This window comes from Ranitomeya variabilis, chromosome 8 (assembly GCF_051348905.1).
Source record: "Ranitomeya variabilis isolate aRanVar5 chromosome 8, aRanVar5.hap1, whole genome shotgun sequence".
Taxonomy (NCBI): Eukaryota; Metazoa; Chordata; class Amphibia; order Anura; family Dendrobatidae; genus Ranitomeya; species Ranitomeya variabilis.
The window spans coordinates 112,032,540-112,055,961 of NC_135239.1; the positions used below are offsets into that span (position 1 = coordinate 112,032,540).

At 47.2% G+C, this 23,422-nt stretch overlaps 1 protein-coding gene across 6 annotated transcripts in view; it reads left to right on the top strand.

The window, feature by feature from the left end:
* DUSP12 (dual specificity phosphatase 12) overlaps positions 1-23,422 on the top strand; it is an 86,881-nt gene that overhangs the window by 22,928 nt on the left and 40,531 nt on the right. For 5 of the 6 annotated variants that reach the window (XM_077276998.1, XM_077277000.1, XM_077277001.1 and 2 more), the window contains exons 2-3: positions 9,667-9,956; positions 15,271-15,384. In XM_077276998.1, coding sequence (XP_077133113.1) covers positions 9,667-9,956; positions 15,271-15,384 — 404 coding nt within the window. Of the gene's footprint in view, positions 1-9,666; positions 9,957-13,400; positions 13,428-15,270; positions 15,385-23,422 lie in introns of those variants that run through there. The other variant, XM_077277002.1, reaches the window with a different exon arrangement.

The following is a 23,422-nucleotide window of genomic DNA, read 5'->3' on the forward strand; positions in this document are numbered from 1 at the left end:
GCTAACGGCGCTAGGCCAGGGGATAACACGACAGCGCAGACTCCTGTACAGCAAATAACAACGCTCAGGAGGCTGCACCCAGCACCAAGGTGGGATTCTTGACATCTGTGCTGCGTCTCATTACAAAGGGAACTCTCGCCTCCATTACACAGTTTGACTGTATAAAGGGCTAAATGTTATACGTGTTCCATTCAGCGTGTGCAAGGAGAAAAATTACAAGAGCAACCTTTGACTTGCGCAGCACTACTGCTGCATAAGCTGTGGCTCTTCTACTTTCTAACCCCTGAGGGGGGGTTAAAGGTGACTTTTGAAATCGGTTCAATTAGGCTTCGGCCTACACTCTGCTCCACCTGCAGAGCCCGGGCTCCAACAACGCTAGTTGCTGTCCGGAAGTGCTGGCTGCACAGAGCCAAACACCTCGCCAATGTGTCAGTGGGGTCCAGCACCGCCAGCTGTTCCCCTGCTGTGTAGCCGGCAACGTGTCCTGCAAAAGCCACGCAGACACAACACACCCAAAGCTGCCGCCTGTGCAGGCTTCGGCCTACACTCCCCTCCCCCTGCTCCTCCTCCTCCTGCTCCTCCTCCTGCTGTCCCTGGGCTCTAACACACCGCCAGTTTTTGCCCAGATGTGCTAGCTGCACAGAGAAAAACACCAGCCAATGTGTCAGTGGGGTCCAGCACCGCCAGCTGTTCCCCTGCTGTGCAGCCGGCAACGTGTCCTGCAAAAGCCACGCAGACACAAGAACTGAAATTGAAGGGAACCTGTCCCCCCTCCCCCAGGCGTTTTTACGTTATCCAGCCACCTTGTACAGCGGTAATGCTGCATGTGTGCAAGGTGGCTCATAAACGTATTCTCCTCGCACATGTGGAACTGAAAACACGTCTGAAATGTGTCCTCTGTGTGACCATTTAACCGTCCCGGGGGTGTGACTTTCCTTTGTAATGACACGCTGCAACCCCCTTGGTAGCGCTGCCCGTCTTCTGGCATCATTGTTTGGCTGGCTGCGCCTCTGCGGCCGCCCTGACCCACACAACGCCCCTCGGTGTCTTATTTATTGGGACTGCGAGGGTGTGATTGATGGGCAGGATCAGTGCATCAGTTCGCCTGTCCCTCCTCTCCTTCCGCCTTCTTCGGACTGTGCGGCTTCATGGCCGTGGCATGCGATAAGGGATCAGATGACGCCGCACAGTCTGAAGCGGGTGTAAGGACCCGCGTGTGAGAGGCGAACATATGTGCTGCGCCAGGCCCTGAATCCCAGCCCCGCAGTGTTTTAACAATGTTAAGACACTGCGGGGCTGGGATTCATGGTCATCGCGAACCGCAACGGCCGACATTAAATGATGTCAGAAGATGGGCAGCGCTAACGGCGCTAGGCCAGGGGATAACACGACAGCGCAGACTCCTGTACAGCAAATAACAACGCTCAGGAGGCTGCACCCAGCACCAAGGTGGGATTCTTGACATCTGTGCTGCGTCTCATTACAAAGGGAACTCTCGCCTCCATTACACAGTTTGACTGTATAAAGGGCTAAATGTTATACGTGTTCCATTCAGCGTGTGCAAGGAGAAAAATTACAAGAGCAACCTTTGACTTGCGCAGCACTACTGCTGCATAAGCTGTGGCTCTTCTACTTTCTAACCCCTGAGGGGGGGTTAAAGGTGACTTTTGAAATCGGTTCAATTAGGCTTCGGCCTACACTCTGCTCCACCTGCAGAGCCCGGGCTCCAACAACGCTAGTTGCTGTCCGGAAGTGCTGGCTGCACAGAGCCAAACACCTCGCCAATGTGTCAGTGGGGTCCAGCACCGCCAGCTGTTCCCCTGCTGTGTAGCCGGCAACGTGTCCTGCAAAAGCCACGCAGACACAACACACCCAAAGCTGCCGCCTGTGCAGGCTTCGGCCTACACTCCCCTCCCCCTGCTCCTCCTCCTCCTGCTCCTCCTCCTGCTGTCCCTGGGCTCTAACACACCGCCAGTTTTTGCCCAGATGTGCTAGCTGCACAGAGAAAAACACCAGCCAATGTGTCAGTGGGGTCCAGCACCGCCAGCTGTTCCCCTGCTGTGCAGCCGGCAACGTGTCCTGCAAAAGCCACGCAGACACAAGAACTGAAATTGAAGGGAACCTGTCCCCCCTCCCCCAGGCGTTTTTACGTTATCCAGCCACCTTGTACAGCGGTAATGCTGCATGTGTGCAAGGTGGCTCATAAACGTATTCTCCTCGCACATGTGGAACTGAAAACACGTCTGAAATGTGTCCTCTGTGTGACCATTTAACCGTCCCGGGGGTGTGACTTTCCTTTGTAATGACACGCTGCAACCCCCTTGGTAGCGCTGCCCGTCTTCTGGCATCATTGTTTGGCTGGCTGCGCCTCTGCGGCCGCCCTGACCCACACAACGCCCCTCGGTGTCTTATTTATTGGGACTGCGAGGGTGTGATTGATGGGCAGGATCAGTGCATCAGTTCGCCTGTCCCTCCTCTCCTTCCGCCTTCTTCGGACTGTGCGGCTTCATGGCCGTGGCATGCGATAAGGGATCAGATGACGCCGCACAGTCTGAAGCGGGTGTAAGGACCCGCGTGTGAGAGGCGAACATATGTGCTGCGCCAGGCCCTGAATCCCAGCCCCGCAGTGTTTTAACAATGTTAAGACACTGCGGGGCTGGGATTCATGGTCATCGCGAACCGCAACGGCCGACATTAAATGATGTCAGAAGATGGGCAGCGCTAACGGCGCTAGGCCAGGGGATAACACGACAGCGCAGACTCCTGTACAGCAAATAACAACGCTCAGGAGGCTGCACCCAGCACCAAGGTGGGATTCTTGACATCTGTGCTGCGTCTCATTACAAAGGGAACTCTCGCCTCCATTACACAGTTTGACTGTATAAAGGGCTAAATGTTATACGTGTTCCATTCAGCGTGTGCAAGGAGAAAAATTACAAGAGCAACCTTTGACTTGCGCAGCACTACTGCTGCATAAGCTGTGGCTCTTCTACTTTCTAACCCCTGAGGGGGGGTTAAAGGTGACTTTTGAAATCGGTTCAATTAGGCTTCGGCCTACACTCTGCTCCACCTGCAGAGCCCGGGCTCCAACAACGCTAGTTGCTGTCCGGAAGTGCTGGCTGCACAGAGCCAAACACCTCGCCAATGTGTCAGTGGGGTCCAGCACCGCCAGCTGTTCCCCTGCTGTGTAGCCGGCAACGTGTCCTGCAAAAGCCACGCAGACACAACACACCCAAAGCTGCCGCCTGTGCAGGCTTCGGCCTACACTCCCCTCCCCCTGCTCCTCCTCCTCCTGCTCCTCCTCCTGCTGTCCCTGGGCTCTAACACACCGCCAGTTTTTGCCCAGATGTGCTAGCTGCACAGAGAAAAACACCAGCCAATGTGTCAGTGGGGTCCAGCACCGCCAGCTGTTCCCCTGCTGTGCAGCCGGCAACGTGTCCTGCAAAAGCCACGCAGACACAAGAACTGAAATTGAAGGGAACCTGTCCCCCCTCCCCCAGGCGTTTTTACGTTATCCAGCCACCTTGTACAGCGGTAATGCTGCATGTGTGCAAGGTGGCTCATAAACGTATTCTCCTCGCACATGTGGAACTGAAAACACGTCTGAAATGTGTCCTCTGTGTGACCATTTAACCGTCCCGGGGGTGTGACTTTCCTTTGTAATGACACGCTGCAACCCCCTTGGTAGCGCTGCCCGTCTTCTGGCATCATTGTTTGGCTGGCTGCGCCTCTGCGGCCGCCCTGACCCACACAACGCCCCTCGGTGTCTTATTTATTGGGACTGCGAGGGTGTGATTGATGGGCAGGATCAGTGCATCAGTTCGCCTGTCCCTCCTCTCCTTCCGCCTTCTTCGGACTGTGCGGCTTCATGGCCGTGGCATGCGATAAGGGATCAGATGACGCCGCACAGTCTGAAGCGGGTGTAAGGACCCGCGTGTGAGAGGCGAACATATGTGCTGCGCCAGGCCCTGAATCCCAGCCCCGCAGTGTTTTAACAATGTTAAGACACTGCGGGGCTGGGATTCATGGTCATCGCGAACCGCAACGGCCGACATTAAATGATGTCAGAAGATGGGCAGCGCTAACGGCGCTAGGCCAGGGGATAACACGACAGCGCAGACTCCTGTACAGCAAATAACAACGCTCAGGAGGCTGCACCCAGCACCAAGGTGGGATTCTTGACATCTGTGCTGCGTCTCATTACAAAGGGAACTCTCGCCTCCATTACACAGTTTGACTGTATAAAGGGCTAAATGTTATACGTGTTCCATTCAGCGTGTGCAAGGAGAAAAATTACAAGAGCAACCTTTGACTTGCGCAGCACTACTGCTGCATAAGCTGTGGCTCTTCTACTTTCTAACCCCTGAGGGGGGGTTAAAGGTGACTTTTGAAATCGGTTCAATTAGGCTTCGGCCTACACTCTGCTCCACCTGCAGAGCCCGGGCTCCAACAACGCTAGTTGCTGTCCGGAAGTGCTGGCTGCACAGAGCCAAACACCTCGCCAATGTGTCAGTGGGGTCCAGCACCGCCAGCTGTTCCCCTGCTGTGTAGCCGGCAACGTGTCCTGCAAAAGCCACGCAGACACAACACACCCAAAGCTGCCGCCTGTGCAGGCTTCGGCCTACACTCCCCTCCCCCTGCTCCTCCTCCTCCTGCTCCTCCTCCTGCTGTCCCTGGGCTCTAACACACCGCCAGTTTTTGCCCAGATGTGCTAGCTGCACAGAGAAAAACACCAGCCAATGTGTCAGTGGGGTCCAGCACCGCCAGCTGTTCCCCTGCTGTGCAGCCGGCAACGTGTCCTGCAAAAGCCACGCAGACACAAGAACTGAAATTGAAGGGAACCTGTCCCCCCTCCCCCAGGCGTTTTTACGTTATCCAGCCACCTTGTACAGCGGTAATGCTGCATGTGTGCAAGGTGGCTCATAAACGTATTCTCCTCGCACATGTGGAACTGAAAACACGTCTGAAATGTGTCCTCTGTGTGACCATTTAACCGTCCCGGGGGTGTGACTTTCCTTTGTAATGACACGCTGCAACCCCCTTGGTAGCGCTGCCCGTCTTCTGGCATCATTGTTTGGCTGGCTGCGCCTCTGCGGCCGCCCTGACCCACACAACGCCCCTCGGTGTCTTATTTATTGGGACTGCGAGGGTGTGATTGATGGGCAGGATCAGTGCATCAGTTCGCCTGTCCCTCCTCTCCTTCCGCCTTCTTCGGACTGTGCGGCTTCATGGCCGTGGCATGCGATAAGGGATCAGATGACGCCGCACAGTCTGAAGCGGGTGTAAGGACCCGCGTGTGAGAGGCGAACATATGTGCTGCGCCAGGCCCTGAATCCCAGCCCCGCAGTGTTTTAACAATGTTAAGACACTGCGGGGCTGGGATTCATGGTCATCGCGAACCGCAACGGCCGACATTAAATGATGTCAGAAGATGGGCAGCGCTAACGGCGCTAGGCCAGGGGATAACACGACAGCGCAGACTCCTGTACAGCAAATAACAACGCTCAGGAGGCTGCACCCAGCACCAAGGTGGGATTCTTGACATCTGTGCTGCGTCTCATTACAAAGGGAACTCTCGCCTCCATTACACAGTTTGACTGTATAAAGGGCTAAATGTTATACGTGTTCCATTCAGCGTGTGCAAGGAGAAAAATTACAAGAGCAACCTTTGACTTGCGCAGCACTACTGCTGCATAAGCTGTGGCTCTTCTACTTTCTAACCCCTGAGGGGGGGTTAAAGGTTACCTTTGAAATTGGTTCAAGTAGGCTTCGGCCTACACTCTGCTCCCCCTGCAGAGCCCGGGCTACAACACCGCTCGTTGCTGTCCGGAAGTGCTGGCTGCACAGAGCCAAACACCTCGCCAATGTGTCAGTGGGGTCCAGCACCGCCAGCTGTTCCCCTGCTGTGTAGCCGGCAACGTGTCCTGCGACCGCCACGCAGACACAACACACCCAAAGCTGCCGCCAGTGCAGGCTTCGGCCTACACTCCCCTCCCCCTGCTCCTGCTCCTCCTCCTTCTCCTGCTGTCCCTGGGCTCTAACACACCGCCAGTTGGGGCCCAGATGTGCTAGCTGCACAGAGAAAAACACCAGCCAATGTGTCAGTGGGGTTCAGCACCGCCAGCTGTTCCCCTGCTGTGCAGCCGGCATCGTGTCCTGCAAAAGCCACGCAGACACTTGCTCTTGTACCTTCTGCTCCCCATCCTGGTTCCAGTACCGTCAGCTGGTTCCGGGCAGAGCCTTTGGCTTAGGTGCCTCCCTTTGGTATCCGAGTTCCACCAACGTCAGGTGGTCCTTGGTAGTGCTTTCAGGCACGGGTACCTCCTGCTTAGTAACCGGGTTCCAGTAACGTCAGCTGGTCCTCGGTAGTTCCATTGGCTCTTGGACCTTCGGCTACCCATCCGGGTTCCAGCACCGTCAGCTGGTTCTCGGCAGTGTCTTTTGCTCTTGTACCTTCTGCTCCCCATCCTGGTTCCAGTACCGTCAGCTGGTTCCGGGCAGAGCCTTTGGCTTAGGTGCCTCCCTCTGGGTATCTGAGTTCCACCAACGTCAGGTGGTCCTTGGTAGTGCTTTCAGCACGGGTACCTCCTGCTTAGTAACCGGGTTCCAGTAACGTCAGCTGGTCCTCGGTCGTTCCATTGGCTCTTGGACCTTCGGGTAGCCATCTGAGCTCCAGTTCCATCAGCTGGTTCTCGGCATTCTCTCAGCCTTCTTGTACCTTCTGCTGCATTTCCAAGTTCAAGAGACTAAACACGATGACCCGGAAGACCACCCCTAAGATGACGACGACACCAGAGACGACAACCACCGTGATGACGACGACCCTGGAGACGATGACCCTGAAGACCACCCCGATGACGACGACCCCGGAGACGACCCCGATGACGACGACCCCGGAGACGACGACCCTGGAGACGACGACGACCTGGAAGACCGAGAAGCAGAAGAACAAGAGGCTGCAGAACAAAGAGCAGAAGGACATTAAGCATAACACAAAATATCAGAGCAAAAAATATTATGTAAATTAAAAGCAGAAGAAGACTAAGCAGTGTATGGGGGTGAGTCCGTTCCTCCTCGTGGTGCCCCTGGATAAAGCCTGATGCTGCAGGCCAAACTGAACGCGGACAAATGTAACTGTTTTGTGACAGGCAGAACGGAAGGTGTAATCTTCAAACTTTTATAGATAACAACTACGGGAATGCCTGTCACAAATAAGAATATGATGAAGAAGTAGAATATGATGAAGATAATAGTAAAATAAAAAGAATATGAACAATGTAACCCAAAAAATAATAGGTAGAAGATGAAGAAGAAGATGAAGAAGGTGAAGAAGTTGATGTCAAAGAAGCTGATGATGAGGATAATGAAGAAGAAAGCGTGGGAGAAGTAAAAAAGAAGGTGAAGGGCGTGGAAGTAGTGAAACATCAATATCTGACATAAAAAAAAAAAATAACATAGTCAAATTCTTTCTAACGCCGAACGTCATAAAAAAAAAAAAAAAATCCTGCTATTCTATTAGATTGGGCTAAACCTCTGTGCCTTTAATGTCTCCGCCACGTCCCCCAATACATCCTACATTATTCTTAGTTGTTTTCCTTCATGTAGAATGAACCTACAAGTGTATAAAGGGTTTATTTTAATTCCGATATTTTCGTCCCATTGACTTGCATTGGGATCGGGTATCGGTATCGGATTGGATTCCGATACTGTGACGGTATCGGCCGATACTTTCCGATTCCGATACTTTCCGATATCGGAAAGTATCGCTCAACACTAGTAATGAGTGATTCATTAATTAAATTTAAGAGGGGACTGGATGCCTTTCTGGAAAAGTATAATGTTACAGGGTATATACACTAGATTCCTTGATAAGGCGTTGATCCAGGGAGCTAGTCTGATTGCCGTATGTGGAGTCGGGAAGGAATTTTTTTCCCCATGGTGGAGTTACTCTTTGCCACAGGGTTTTTTTTTGCCTTCCTCTGGATCAACATGTTAGGGCATGTTAGGTTAGGCTATGGGTTGAACTAGATGGACTTAGTCTTCCTTCAACCTTAATAACTATGTAACTATGTAACACAAGAAAAAAGACAGCAAAAAACCTCCCAGATAAAATTTAGAATCCTAATTTATTCAAAATAACATATAGACATAACAAAGTAGCCACAAAAAAATCCATAAACTAAGTGGAATAGCTGATATCACAGGTGTAACACCCAGAGAACCGCCTATATTAACGTGGATGGGAGGACTGAAAAGACACTACATCAGAAAATGCCAGTACAATTAGGCTACTTTCACACTAGCGTTAACTGCAATACGTCGCAAATGCGTCGTTTTTGCGAAACGCCGCATCCAGCAAAAGTTTTTGCTGGATACGTTGTTTCGTCATAGAGTAACATTAGCGACGCATTTGCGACGCATTTGCGACGCATTTCCAAACGGTGAATGCGTTTGGCGGCGTTTGGGCGTATGGTAGCGGTCCGTCGGGAAAACAAAACGCTACATGTAACGTTTTTTGCTCCCGACGGTCCGCTTTTTCCGACTGCGCATGCGCAGTCGGAACTCCGCCCCCACCTCCCCGCACATCCCCGCACCTCACAATGGGGCAGCGGATGCGTGGAAAATATGCATCCGCTGCCCCCGTTGTGCGGCGGAGACCACACTAGCGTCGGGAACGTCGGCCCGACGCGCAGCGACGGGTTGTTCCCGACGCTAGTGTGAAAGTAGCCTAAGTATGAAGTGAAATCACACTAGGTAAATGTATCGCTGGCATGAGAAATCATGCTGTTCAAAGTAGCAGCCCCAAATAGTATATACAAAAACACAGTATCAAAATGTAAAATGCTGCAGATAGGGAAAAGTGGAGAGCAGAATGACAATCAGACCAGTCCCAATGAAACACGGCAAAAAAACAAGTGTGTATCGCTTTAAAAATCCATTTACATTTTTCAGGGTGCTAAATAAAGCCTTTACCCATAGTCTCCACTGAAGTCAACTGAGTAGTGCAGCCCCAACACGCGATTGTGCCGATGGGAGCAGACAGAGAGTTCACTCCCTCTACGATGCTCCTCGATGTTGCTGTGACTTCTATGCATTCCCCTGATCCCATGTTAGTGGAACAACAAGGGAGTTATGTTGTGATGAGCGAGTGTACTCGTTGCTCGGGTGACCTCCGAGTACTTGTTATTGCTCGGAGATATAGTTTTCATCGCCTCAGTTGCATGATTTACAGCTTCCAGATACGCTGAATACATGTGGGAATTTCCTAACAAACTGGCATTCCTCACATGTATTCAGCGTATCTGGAAGCCGTAAATCATGCAACTGAGGTGATGAAAACTATATCTCCGAGCAATAACAAATACTTGGAGGTCACCCGAGCAACGAGTACACTCGCTCATCACTAGTTAACTAACTCAAGGGAATTGGCCAATGCTGCCATACCATGCACCTCCACTAAGAAAAGTACTAAACAGGTCGCACCCTGTAGATGGGATCAGCCCCTATGGATTATGGAAGTGCAGGGTTTGTACATACATATCCATAGAAGCCTGTGAAAACGCAAATGTGAACGGAAATGTTTTCCTAAATTGTATATGAAGCAAATGTGTCTCCTTATTACTTGTACACATTTTTCGTTCTAATTTATTTATTTATTTTTTGCAGGATAATCTTTTTCAACTGAGCTGTAGCTACAAGATGATTTGTGTTCTGCCAGGCCTGTACATTGGCAGCGTCAGTGCTGCCACAGATGTCCCGTCCTTGCAGGGTGCTGGCATTTCTCACATACTGACCGTAGACAGCACAGAGCAATGTGACCTACAAGGCTCGTTTCAGAAGAAGTTTATTCATCTTTTAGATGATTCCAGTGCCGATCTTCTAAGCCATTTACCGGAGTGTTTACAGTTTTTAAAAGATGCTCTTAAATATCCAGGGTCATGTGCGCTGGTGCATTGGTAAGTGGCGGAAATGTGCAAATACCCTGCAGTAATTTCTCGTAACATGTTACTGGGGATTTCTGGAGTAGCCCACTGTCTTGTAGCCATTAGCTGAAATGTACATACATTCTACTACTTTCCTCTGCTGCATGTCTGCTGGCTCCTCCATGGTCCTGTGTGATGACGTGTCCTTAACATGTAACTTGCCTGTGTTCATGTTCTTCTAAGTCTATCAATGGTTAAAACATTTTGGCTCCAATTCCTCAAAGTGTTTATTCCAGAAAACTGGTGTAAAAAACACTTAGGCTAAGTTCACGCTGGGCATTTTTGCTACTTTTTTTAATGCACTTTTTATGTTAATTTTCAGCTGCGTTTTACAGTACCAGCAAAGCCTATGAGATTTCCGAAATTTCATGCACACACATTCTTTGTCATCAGTATTTTGTGCTTTATCAGCATGCACAAGAGGCAAATCTAGTATGGTAAAACTGCCGCAAAATACACAAGAAAAACCCTGAAAACATGCTTTTTTTTCTGCAGCTTCTTTCCTGCCAAGAAATCAGGTTTTGCTGCTGAAAAAACAGCTAGTGTGAACTTACGCTTTAAAACACTTTGAGAAGACTCTTTGCGACTTTTAGTGTTCTTACACCATTTGCCAGTTGGGCTGCTCTGCTACATTGGACAGATCTTTGGAGGGGGCAGAGCGTGGCTACGCCCAGCCATCAAATTTACCAGAAATGTTACTACAATCCCATACTATTTAGAGCACACCACTGATAAGATGTGCTGGATCCATTAACTGGTGCGCACCACCGGGGGTGGGGGCTTTGTGTTAGATCAACCTTCCTCCCAGACATAAATTTCTAATGTGGCACCGTATGTGGCGTCATCTATTCTGCTGCCGCTGCCTCCCTCTGTAAGGTCAGCGCCTTGTTTTGTTCATCTCCAATATGGCTGCCACATAGGCATTGGGGACACTGTAAAATGCCTGAACCATTCCTTACCTGCCTTTGTCTGCCCAGGATGGACACAGCACTGTCATCACCAGAGCTGGTCCATGCTCCATATGTGGGAAGGCATAGAAGGTGGTCCATGGCTCTGTGAGGAGGGCTTTAATCCTGGTAATATTGGAGGATTTGGTTCACGTGTCAGACTCGGAGGACTTTGCATGTCATCCATGAGTTTCCAATCAAAGATCCCTTTTCTCTCTAGGGGTACGGCATGTGTTCAATGACATCTTTGGATCTCTGGAGGTGCCCAGGGGATGTCTGATTTGTAGTTCCCTGGGATATTGTTATTGTGAATTAGAAATGTATAAACCCCTATAGAGTGAACTGGACACCAGAAAATTGCCTATTATCCCAGGCCCTGCAGGGACAATGAATTTGATGTGTATAGTGGCTTTATTATAATTATCAAGTAAATACTTTTCCTCATGAGGAGTAAAAAAAAAAAATTAAATGAATTAGATTTCCTCATCGTGCAGATGTGCAGAAATAAAGTGGAGTGTCAGTTATCTTTAATAGTGAGTGGTATTTAAAAACAAAAACCGGAATTACAGTTTTTTTTTTTTTTTTTTTGGTCATCCCAACTCTCAAAATGTCATACTTACCCAAAAATTGGACCAATGAAGACTACATCTTATCACCTCCCCAGAAAAAGCCCTGCAGACTCTAAGAATAGGCAACACAAAAACAAATGATTTTTTTTTTCTAGGGTATTATATGAAAGTAATAAAGTATCAATTTTGTATTTCCATAATTGTTCTAAGGCCGGGGTCACATAAGTGATGATTCTCTCATGCAAGATAATCGGATCGATTATGCTAATGACGCTCTGTCCAGATCATCAGAATTTGTTGAGTGTCAGTTCACTGGATCTGATTCTCACGCATGCAAGAATCCAAGCACAGGTGTGGAGAAGACAGAGAACTTAATTTCTCCATTCTCTGCATCTGCGGATGTCTGACTGCACTCTGATGACATCCGAGTACAGTCCGATGTTTCATACACACCCATAAACTTGTAACTGTGCTCATGATTCAAATTCTGTAGCCACTCACAGCATGCTGAGAGAGTTTTCTCATGCAGAAATAATTGCATATCTGCACTGCCCCGTAGTATAGCATTGGGCCAAGTGCTATTTGATAAAACATTGGTTGGCACTCGTCCGAATTATGCATTTGTGTGAGCGGTCCCTAAGCAACTGTATTAAGTTAATACTTGAAAGGCATGAAAATCTACCATTTTAATGTATGCCTTGATTGATCCATTTAGCTAAGTTAGTCTGTGTGTTACCAATAGAAATATTTGTCGCAACTTGGACATTTCGGATGTCATAGATGCACGATTTATGAATGCTGCCTTAGGCCGAAGTCATACCAGCGTATGGCATCTGATGTGAGAACACCGGATGCAATATGGTAATGACCCTTGGCTACTGCTCTGCTGCGCGCGGGAGCTTCCTGCTACAGTACTCCCATCCTCTCGCACAGAGCACAGCTGCGGAGGAGGCCGAGACGTTTCTCCATCTCCTCCGCTGTCGGCGTATATTGCACCGCACTCAGGTGGTATCTGAGTGCTGTGCGTTGTCACTCACACACTTCTATGGGCGCGAGTGAGCCGAGTCTCTCTGCCAGTCACAGCATGCTGCCATTGTTCTCACATACCAATTCGACATGAGAAAATAATCCCAGATGTGAGCTGCCCCATAGAGTAACACTGGGCCGAGTGCTATGTGATGTTTTCTCGCAGAGCACTTGGCCGTGTTATATGGCAGTGTGACTCCGGTCTTACTGAAGCTTCAGGTCATTACGATGTTAGTCACGAGCAGCACACAGACTGCACGCTGATAGCATCCATGTGCTGTCCTTCATTTCCACAGTCCCATAGACTGGTATTGGTCAATTTCATCTGTAATGCGGATTAAAAACAGACATGTCTCCTTGATTTGACACAGTCACCTGAACAGCCCCATAGACTATAATGGGTACACGTCCTATTGATCAAACACGAGCATGACTCTTGGATGTCTCAGTGATGCTTCCTGTTGCTACTTCGTGGACTTTTGCCTGAGAGGATGGATATTTTGTTTTATCTTCAGTGTTAAGGTACCTTCACACGAAGCGACGCTGCAGCGATAGCGACAACGATGCCGATCGCTGCAGCGTCGCTGTTTGGTCGCTGGAGAGCTGTCACACAGACCGCTCTCCAGCGACCAACGATGCCGAGGTCCCCGGGTAACCAGGGTAAACATCGGGTTGCTAAGCGCAGGGCCGCGCTTAGTAACCCGATGTTTACCCTGGTTACCAGCGTAAAAGTAAAAATAACAAACAGTACATGCTCACCTGCGTGTCCCCCGGCGTCCGCTTCCTGTACTGTGTGAGCGCCGGCCCTAACAGCAGAGCGGTGACGTCACCGCTGTGCTTTTACTTTCACTTTAGGGCCGGCGCTCAGTCAGAGCAGGAAGCGGACGGCAGGGGACGCGCAGGTGAGTATGTACTGTTTGTTTTTTTTACTTTTACGCTGGTAACCAGGGTAAACATCGGGTTACTAAACGCGGCCCTGCGCTTAGTAACCCGATATTTACCCTGGTTACCAGCGTAAAACATTGCTGGCATCGTTGCTTTTGGTGTCAAACCTGACGATACACGCCGGTCTGACGACCAAATAAAGTTCTGAACTTTATTCAACGACCAGCGATATCACAGCAGGATCCTGATCGCTGCTGCGTGTCAAACACAACGATATCGCTAGCCAGGACGCTGCAACGTCACGGATCGCTATCGTTATCGTTGTAAAGTCGTTTCGTGTGAAGGTACCTTTACTTGTTTCATTTTTCTCCCATATAAAACAATTTTCATTCATAAGAACAATCATGATTATAAGAAAATCTATATAGAAAAGAAATACCATTAATAAGAAACAATGTAATAACCCATGAATAACATATAAATACCAATCCTACCAAAAAACGGATTCAAACAAGGCAAATATAATGCAATGACTTTTAGTTCATAATCAAAAAACATAATAAAAAACATGAATGCAGAACAGACTATTAAAAAAAAACAAAACAACGAAATATAGAAATGAGGGGAACAGGGTATGCAAGATGAAATAACATAAGGAGAGATCAATACTCAATAACGTGCATCACAGAGGGATCGGGATATATTTGTCAAAATATTCAGTATCCGCTTGCTACAGGTGCCAAAATAATAAAATAAATCATTAGATAATAAAAAAGTGCGTAGTGCAGTCATCCTCGTTCTTGTAGATATAATATTTAAGTGTAAAATATATAATATATTTAATAGGAACCTAAAAACTGCTGATCAAGACATAAATGAATAGGAGCCTCAACAAATCATGATCGCGTAAGTAGCAGCCACCATCAATCCTGATCCCACAATCATAGTCAATACAATATCATAAATACCAACCCAAATTTTGTGTTTTTATATATTTTTTTTTTAAATTCTGTTTTGCATCCATATTTTTTTGATTATGAACTAATAGTCATTACTAGAGATGATCGAATAGCTTTGGCTATCTCCTTACCCGAATAGCCGCATCGGTAACCCGGATACCTGGATCGCTCCTGCTGATCAGCTGTCCGGCTCTGCAGCCGTATGTGTCGTGGCTGTGTGACACTCACAACATGTGCATGGAGGGCACAACAAACAGGTTGTGACTGACATATGGAGCTGTGGAGCCGAACAGCTGATTATCGGGAGCGCTCCAGGTATCCGGGTTACCGATGCTGCTATTCGGGGCGCGCTATAGCTATTCAGATAAGCACTTATCCGAACCTATTCGATCATCCTTAGTTGTTACATTATATAAATACATTGCATTGTTTAATCACAATCATGATTTTACGTGAAATATTGCACAACTGACAGATTTTTTTTTACTGGATCTTAAAGGGAATTTGTCATGTCTACAAGCTTTAACCTGGCCAATATTTGATTAATCAGCAGGTTATTGTAACTAAACCCCAACACTTTGATTGACAGCTTGCTCTGAAAGGCATCAGTGCCTCGTGGCTTGTCAGGCAATGTGCCGGGCGTCCTTACAGTGCTGTGAGCGGAGACTGAAGCTGCACCTCTATTGCTTCAGGGAGACTTAAAGTTAATTTCCTCCCAGCAGCCGACCTTTAAGTACCGCGGCCAGGCAGCAGTGTAACGCTAGGAACCTGCAGATTAACCCTATACCTGCAGGTTAACTCTAAAAACACATTTAATTCTTCACATTACTTTGTTGGTAAAATACAGTTTCTCCCATGAATTACACATTTCATGTTTCAGCTCATGTTTTGCCTTTAATAGCCACGCTGGAGTAAGCCGAAGTGCTGCTGTGATCGCCGCGTACATGATGAACACCACACGGTGCACGTTTGACGAGGCTTACCAGACGCTGCAATTGAAAAAATCTGATATTAAGTAGGTTCCACAGAACAGGTCATGATTTCTTCTTGCTTGTATATTTTTGTCAGTAGGGTTTTAATATAAATTTAGTGTTGCTTGATTTCTGTAGGTTTTATGTATCACAGTACATAGCTGCAGCAAGGCTGCTGTGCTATCCTCTGCGCCACCGTGCTGCCCGACGGCCTGTGAACTTGGCCTAATCCATCATCACGTACTCTGGATTTCTTGAATCTAGCACAGTGGCGCAGATTGCTACTCATATCCTTCACCAACTGTCCTACACGGCGGGATCTTCCGTCCTGAGGGTACTGCAGCACCTTTCATACCTTGTTTCCTCAGTTGTGGGCTAAACAACCCCAAAAGGTGAGCAATTCTTAAACATCTCACCTAGACCAATAGGATAAGACCCTATTGTGCTTTTTTTTTTTTTTTTCTTTAATCTGGATGTAAAATGATTGGTTTTGGATATGCTTTCGTGTACTCAGCCATAAGGTTATGTGCACATGTTCAGTATTTTTTTCTTTTTTTTTGCCATAAAAACACAATAAAACCGCCAAAAAAATGTATATATTAAGCATCCTATTATAATGCAATCCGCAATTTTTGTGCACATGTTGCGTTTTTTTCCACAGCGGAATCGCATTCCGGAAAAAAACGCAGCGTGTTCATTCCTTGTGCGGAATCGCGGGGATTCCGCATACATAGGAATGCATTGATCCACTTACTTCCCGCATGTGGCTATGCCCACCATGCGGGAAGTAAGTGGATCATGTGTGGTTGGTGCCCAGGGTGGAGGAGAGGAGACTCTCCTCCAGGCCCTGGAAACCATATAATTGTTTAAAAAAAAGAAAAAAAGAATTAAAATAATCGTGATATTCTCACCTTCCGGCCTCCCTGTCAGCGTTCCCGCTCCTCGCGATGCTCCCGTTCCCAGTGATGCTTTGCGGCAATGACATAGCGGTCTCGCGAGACCGCTACGTCATCTGGGGTCATTGCCGCGAGGCATTATTGGGAACGGTAGCATCGCGAGGGACGCCGGAAGGTGAGAATTTCACGATTGATTTATTTATATATATATTTTTTTAACAGTAGATCTTTTTACTATTGATTCTGCATAGGCAGTAAAAAGTTGGTCACACTTGTCAAACACTATGTTTCACAAGTGTGACCAACCTGTCAATCAGTTTTCCAAGCGATGCTACAGATCGCTTGGAAAACGCTAGCATTCTGCAAGCTAATTATGCTTGTAAAACGCTAGTGTTTAGCGGGAAAACGCATGCCAATTTCGCATGCGTTTTACCCGCAGCACAGTTGCGGAATTGCCGCGGAAATTTCCGCGGCAATTCCAGACGTGTGCACAAAGCCTCAAGGGCATGGATCAGATATGCATGAATGAGCCTTGGTCTCCCATGACGCTGAATCCAGTTCACCAGTTCTGCTTCCCTAGAGTCATTTTGGTAGGTACTAAAGATAGTACGCCATGTTCCAAATTATTATGCAAATTTGAGTTAAGTGTCATAAAGATTGAATTGTTTTGTTTTTCAAATAAACTCGTGGATGGTATTGTGTCTCAGGGCTCAATGGAAGAAATTCAAAAAGGAGGGCACCATCAAGTATTATAACTCACTAGATGGTGGCCCGATTCTAACACATCGGGTATTCTATAATATGATTGTAGTTTAGTTATGAAGATTTAAGAATAATGCAATGAATACACAGGATTCGAACGGCCGGCCGAGTGCGACCAATCAGCGAAGCGTGGTTCAAATTCCGCGTTAATTCGTGGCCGGACTGCGCCTGTCGCTGACTGGTCGTGCCCGGCCAGGCGCAACCAATTAGGGAAGCCAGGGCCGGCTTCAGGTTTTTGAGGGCCACGGGCGAAAGAGTGTTACGTAGTATATAGCACAGCCACGTAGTATATAACAGCCCACATAGCATATAACACAGCCCACGTAGTATATAGCACAGCCACGTAGTATATAGCACAGCCATGTAGTATATAACAGCCACGTAGTATATAGCACAGTCTACGCAGTATATAGCACAGCCCACGCAGTATATAGCACAGCCCACGCAGTATATAGCTCAGCCCACGCAGTATATAGCACAGCCCACGCAGTATATAGCACAGCCAACGCAGTATATAGCACAGCCCACGCAGTATATAGCACAGCCCACGCAGTATATAGCACAGCCCACGTAGTATATAGCAGTGTGGGCACCATATCCCTGTTAAAAAAATAATTAAAATAAAAAATAGTTATATACTCACCTTCCGGCGGCCCCTGGATCCAGCCCAGGCCTTTAGCGATGCTCGTGCCAGGTCCGTTCCCAGTGATGCTTTGCGGCAATAACCCGTGATGATGTAGCGGTCTCGCGAGACTGCTACGTCATCTGGGGTCATTACCGCAAAGCATTACTGGGACCGGAGCATCGCGAGGAGCGGGAAAAGCTGCCGAGGACGCTGGAAGGTGAGAATATAACGGGTTTTTTTTATTATTATTTTTAGCATATCTTTTTACTATTGATGCTGCATACGCAGCATCAATAGTAAAAAGTGAAGCGGTGTTTAAATCCCACCCCAATATCGCTGATTGGTCGCGCCGGCCGGGACCAATCAGCGAAGCGGGATTACCACGACAAACAGACGGAAGTGGACCTTAGACAATTATATATATATAGATGTGTTCAACCTGCAGCATGTCAAAAATAGACTAGTATAAAGAAGAAGAAAGAGACATGCAAAATCGCAGGGATCAACATGCCAAAATTACAAGTTTATCGTTTAATCCATTAACCATACAATATATTAAAAAAATTTAAAAACGCACAAAAAAGTACAATCATCATCCCCATAGAGGATAAGAGTGTGGTTTGCTAACTGACGCCTCATAATTCTACCAACATAAAAATTATTACAACATGGTTATCTGAATGATTATAGTGCAGTATAGTACAATACAACTTAATCTACTAGTCTTTAACAGAACCCATGCTTATTATATATTGTGTGAGGGTTACCTTTAAATAATATAGACATGAATGAAAGGGAAGTTTCTAATATAGCTATACCTCAATACCATACAACAATACACCAAGAGATTGGTACCCAATATAAATAAATATACATAAACACCACCATAAAAATGACTCACTAGTAGGGTTGAGCGAAACGGGTCGTTCATTTTCATAAGTCGCCGACTTTTGGCAAAGTCGGCGTCTCATGAAACCCGATCCGATCCCAGTGTGGGTCGGCCACGTGGAACGCGAACTTGGCGCCAAAGTCGCGTTTCGAATGACGCCTTCCCCGCCATTTTTTTGAGTGCTATGAGAGAGAGAGAGAGAGAGAGAGAGAGAGAGAGAGAGAGAGAGAGAGAGAGAGAGAGAGAGAGAGAGAGAGAGAGAGAGAGAGAGAGATTTCACAAAACACACCTCGATCCTAAAAAACCTAAGGTCGCTCAACCCTACTCACTATGTCCAGCCTTTGCATGCAATATGTGGCAGACAGAAAGATACTTCCCCCTAGTTCTCAATAGGCAGCCATGATGGATATGCTCACAGGATACAATGGTAAGTGTTAGAGGCGCAGGAGCAAGATCCAGCTCCTGTTGAGCCTGACACGTGTCGTCAGAACAGTGACTTCATCAGGGGCAGGCCCCTGTAGAACTTGCATCATGGGAGGGAAACGTATCGAGGCTGAATTGATTTATCTAAGCTAAGTCTTTATTTTCTTGGCTCTTTTGTATTTTATGCTGATTTGCTTTGAGCATGGTACAATAGGTGCGTGCATTATAGCTGTCAATTAGACTATCTTAAAGAGGGATATAATGGATTTGAATGAACTAAGTTACATCTTGGTTTACTGCATTTGATCCACTTTTGTTGGGCACAGTGCAATATGCAGTTTAGTGTTGGCATCGCTGAAACTGCCCCTAGAGATTATCTTTAACCCTTTCATGACCTTGGGATTTTCTGTTTTTCCGTGTTCGTTTTTCGCTCCCCTCCTTCCCAGAGCCATAACTTTTTTACTTTCCCGTCAATATGGTCATGTGAGGGCTTATTTTTTGCGGGACGAGTTGTACTTTTGAACAACATCATTGATTTTACCATGTTGTGTACTAGAAAATGGGAATTCTAGGTTTTTATAACCTTAAGATAATTCGATTATATGGGCAAAGTGCAATTTATGTAACTAGACATTTATTTAAAGGCCATACTTCTGCTGTGCACATTCAATGATTGGAGTTGTAGGTGGTCAAGTAGATATAAGTCCTTGTGGGTCTGTACATCACTAAGTCCTTGGGTGGGCAGCTGTATTATAGTATGCATCATTATATCTGTACCATAATTGTTTACCACAAAAATTTCATCAAAATGGTCTGATTTTTTCCATCTTTTCCTATTTTCTTCTGGCCATTAAAAATTAGACTGTTATATATAAGAATTGAATTTTTGTGGTTTGTTGGATTCATTATCATATTGTGACTAAACTATTGGCATTGGGTGAGGTAGCAATTTGTTTTCTCTACCCTACCCTGATATTACGGACTGCTCAGTGATTAGTAATAGCAGGCGGTTGACTAGGTGGGCCAATAGAGCTCATTTGCTGTTATTTGTGGTTTGTTACCTGTCTAGTGGTCAAACCGTTGAGCAGGGAATGCTAGGGTCAATAGGGTCAGCTGCCGTGGAGCGGGGGCGCCATTTGCGTGCATTAGGATGCCAACCTCCGCTGACAGGCAGGACTTGGTAGGGGTTACTAGGGCTATTAGGCCCACCCATTGCACTATTTTTTGCAGGTTGGCATTTTTTACAGCTGCCTGGTTTTTGTTTTTGTTTTTCTAAAAAAATATATATTTTTTTGGTTGTTGACTTTTAACACAATCTAATAAAGTCCATTTTTATGGTATTAGTTTTTCCTTTCTATGAGCATGGCTCCTTATTCCCTTCCTTGCCTGCATGGCTCCTCATTCCCTTCCTTGCCTGCATGGCTCCTCATTCCCTTCCTTGCCTGCATGGCTCCTCATTCCCTTCCTTGCCTGCATGGCTCCTCATTCCCTTCCTTGCTTGCATGGCTCCTCATTCCCATCCTTGCCTGCATGGCTCCTCATTCCCATCCTTGCCTGCATGGCTCCTCACTCCCATCCTTGCCTTCATGGCTCCTCATTGCCATCCTTGCCTGCATGGCTCCTGATTCCCATCCTTGCCTGCATGGCTCCTGATTCCCATCCTTGCCTGCATGGCTCCTCATTCCCATCCTTGCCTGCATGGCCCCATGAGAAAAACATAAAATACAAAGAAAAAACACTCCTACTTACCTTCCCTGCGCACCCTCGCAGCATCTCGTTCCAGTGCCAGCAGCTCCTGCGACTGAGCGATCATGTGTCCCCACTCATTAAGGTAATGAATATTCATCTCTCTCCACACCTATGGGAGAGGAGAGAGGTGAATATTCATTACCTTAATGAGCTGGCACCCGTGATAGCCCAGCAGCTGCAGGAAGCCGGCGACTGCTGATTCTGTGCCTGCGCTGTAAGAGAAATGAATGTTCACTGCAAGTGCAGTGGATATTTCTTTTTAGCAGCGGGCACAGGCTTTAGCCGTAGCAGACGGCTTTTGCCTCCTGTTACCTGCTGCTCCGCCTCTCCCCCTCCCCCCCTCCCCCTTGTGGGACAAGCCGAGGGGGTCATTTTCAACACAAAAAAATGTGCTGAAAAACTCGGCTTATACACGAGGGAATACGGTACTTGTGTAGTTACAAGCATGTTTATCATGTTTTTGATACGGTCATGTGTGGACTACATGTGTTTTAGTGTATTTTCCGCAACAGAACCAGACTAAATGGATTTTACTTTCAGATTCTCCGCATTAAATACAGTCCGCACATAAAACTCAGAGGGTACAAGAGAAATTGACATGCTGCGGATATTAAACGTGCACCGCAGGTCATCTTGCGCAGTGTAGAAAGAAAGCACTGTAGGCATGAGATTTCTGTAAATCCCATCCACATTATTGGAACTGTAAAGATGTTGTGTTTGTTTGTGCAGCAAAAATATGCAGCTTCAAAAACTCATTGTGGGAAATTAGCTCCAAAGTTGCCCAAATCCTTAAAGGGAACTGGTCATTAAAATTACGGCCATAGTGGTTATCTGCAGGTAAACACTGTTCTATACACATATGGCAGTCTAATTTTATGTTTGGATGCAGGGAGAAAGTGAAGTTACAGAGTTACAATCTCTCTGCAACCGCTCACTTAGGCAGGCTTCACACTAGTGTTCGGCAGGGCTGCGGAGGAAAGCCTTCTTCCTCCGTGAAGCCCCGCCCTCTGCCGCGCCTCTTCCTTCACCTCTGCCTACGTCTGCATGTGTTCTGCGTACCCTATGTTTCACATTGGGTACGCAGACCATGCGGATGTATGCAGATGCCTCCGCATACGTCGTCTTGATGCTGCGCTGACCTGCATCAAACGCAACATGTTAGGATTTTGTTGCGGTCGGCGCAGCTTCAAGACGACACATTCGGAGGCATCCGCATACATCTGCATGGCCTACATACCCAATGTTAAAGATAAGAGCTGAAGGAAGAGGCGGGGCTTAACGGAGGAAGAAGGCTTTCGTCCGCAGCCCTGTCGAACACTTGTGTGAAACAAGCCTTAGTTACATGGGCAGCAGCGACAGTATTCTGCACAGAGAGCGCTGTAATCACGCAGCTCACAGCCCTGGCATCAGCCTGATGGCTGAAAATGAGCCAAACATCACATTACACTGTGTTTACTTGCAGATTATCAATATAGCTGCAGGGAAAGACCGTTTATTTATTTATTGTTTTCCTGGATCTCTTAATAAGTAATTTAAAAAATGACTAAACTGTGATGAGTAGATGACTGGGGCAGAACATCTCCAAAGTGAAAGCGCATATTCTCTTTGCAGCTGCTCGCTTCCAGTCATTGGTCTGTGAGCAAGCAGCTGATTGTAGAACATAACTTATTTTTTTTCCTTCAGCCAAACACCACATTAGACTGCAGCATAAGTTTAACCCCTTAATCCCATATGACATACTATCCCGTCAAGGTGACCTGGGACTTAATTCCCAGTGACGGGATAGTACGTCATAGGCGATCGGCCGCGCTCACGGGGGGAGTGCGGCCGGGTGTCAGCTGACTATCGCAGCTGACATCCGGCACTATGTGCCAGGAGCAGTCACAGACCGCCCCCGGCACATCAAACATGATCGCAGTGTTCCGGCGGCATAGGGAAGCATCGCGCAGGGAGGGGGCTCCCTGTGTTCTTCCCTGAGACCCTCGGTACAAGGCGATGTGCTCACCTTGTATCGAGCGTCTCCTCCCTGCAGGCCCCGGATCCAAAATAGCCGCGGGGCTGCATCCGGGTCCTGCAGGAGGTGGCTTACCAAGCGCCTGCTCAGAGCAGGCGCCTGTAAGCCTGGAGCAGTGCACATCAGATCGCTGATCTGACATAGTGCATTGCAAAGTGTCAGATCAGCGGTCTGACCCTATAACATGATGCCCCCCCCCCCTCCCCCTGGGGCAATGTTATAAAGTAAAGAAAAAAATATTTAGATGTGTAAAAAAAAAAAAATCCTAAATAAAGAAGAAATATATATATATATATATATATATATATTGTTCCCATAAATACATTCCTTTATCTAAGTAAAAAACAAAACAATAAAAGTACACAAATTTAGTATCGCCGCGTCCGTAACAACCCGACCTGTAAAACTGTCCCACTAGTTAACCCCTTCAGTGATCACCGTAAAAAAAAAAGAGGCAAAAAACAACGCTTTATTATCATACCACCGAACAAAAAGTGGAATAGTGCGCGATCAAAAAGACAGATATAAATAACCATGGTACCACTGAAAACGTCATCTTGTCCCGCAAAAAACGAGCTGCCATACAGCGTCATCACTGAAAAAATAGAAAAAGTTATAGTCCTCAGAATAAAGCGATGCAAAAATAATTATTTTTTCTATAAAATAGATTTTATCGTATAAAACCGCCAAAACATAAAAAAATGATATAAATGAGGTATCACTG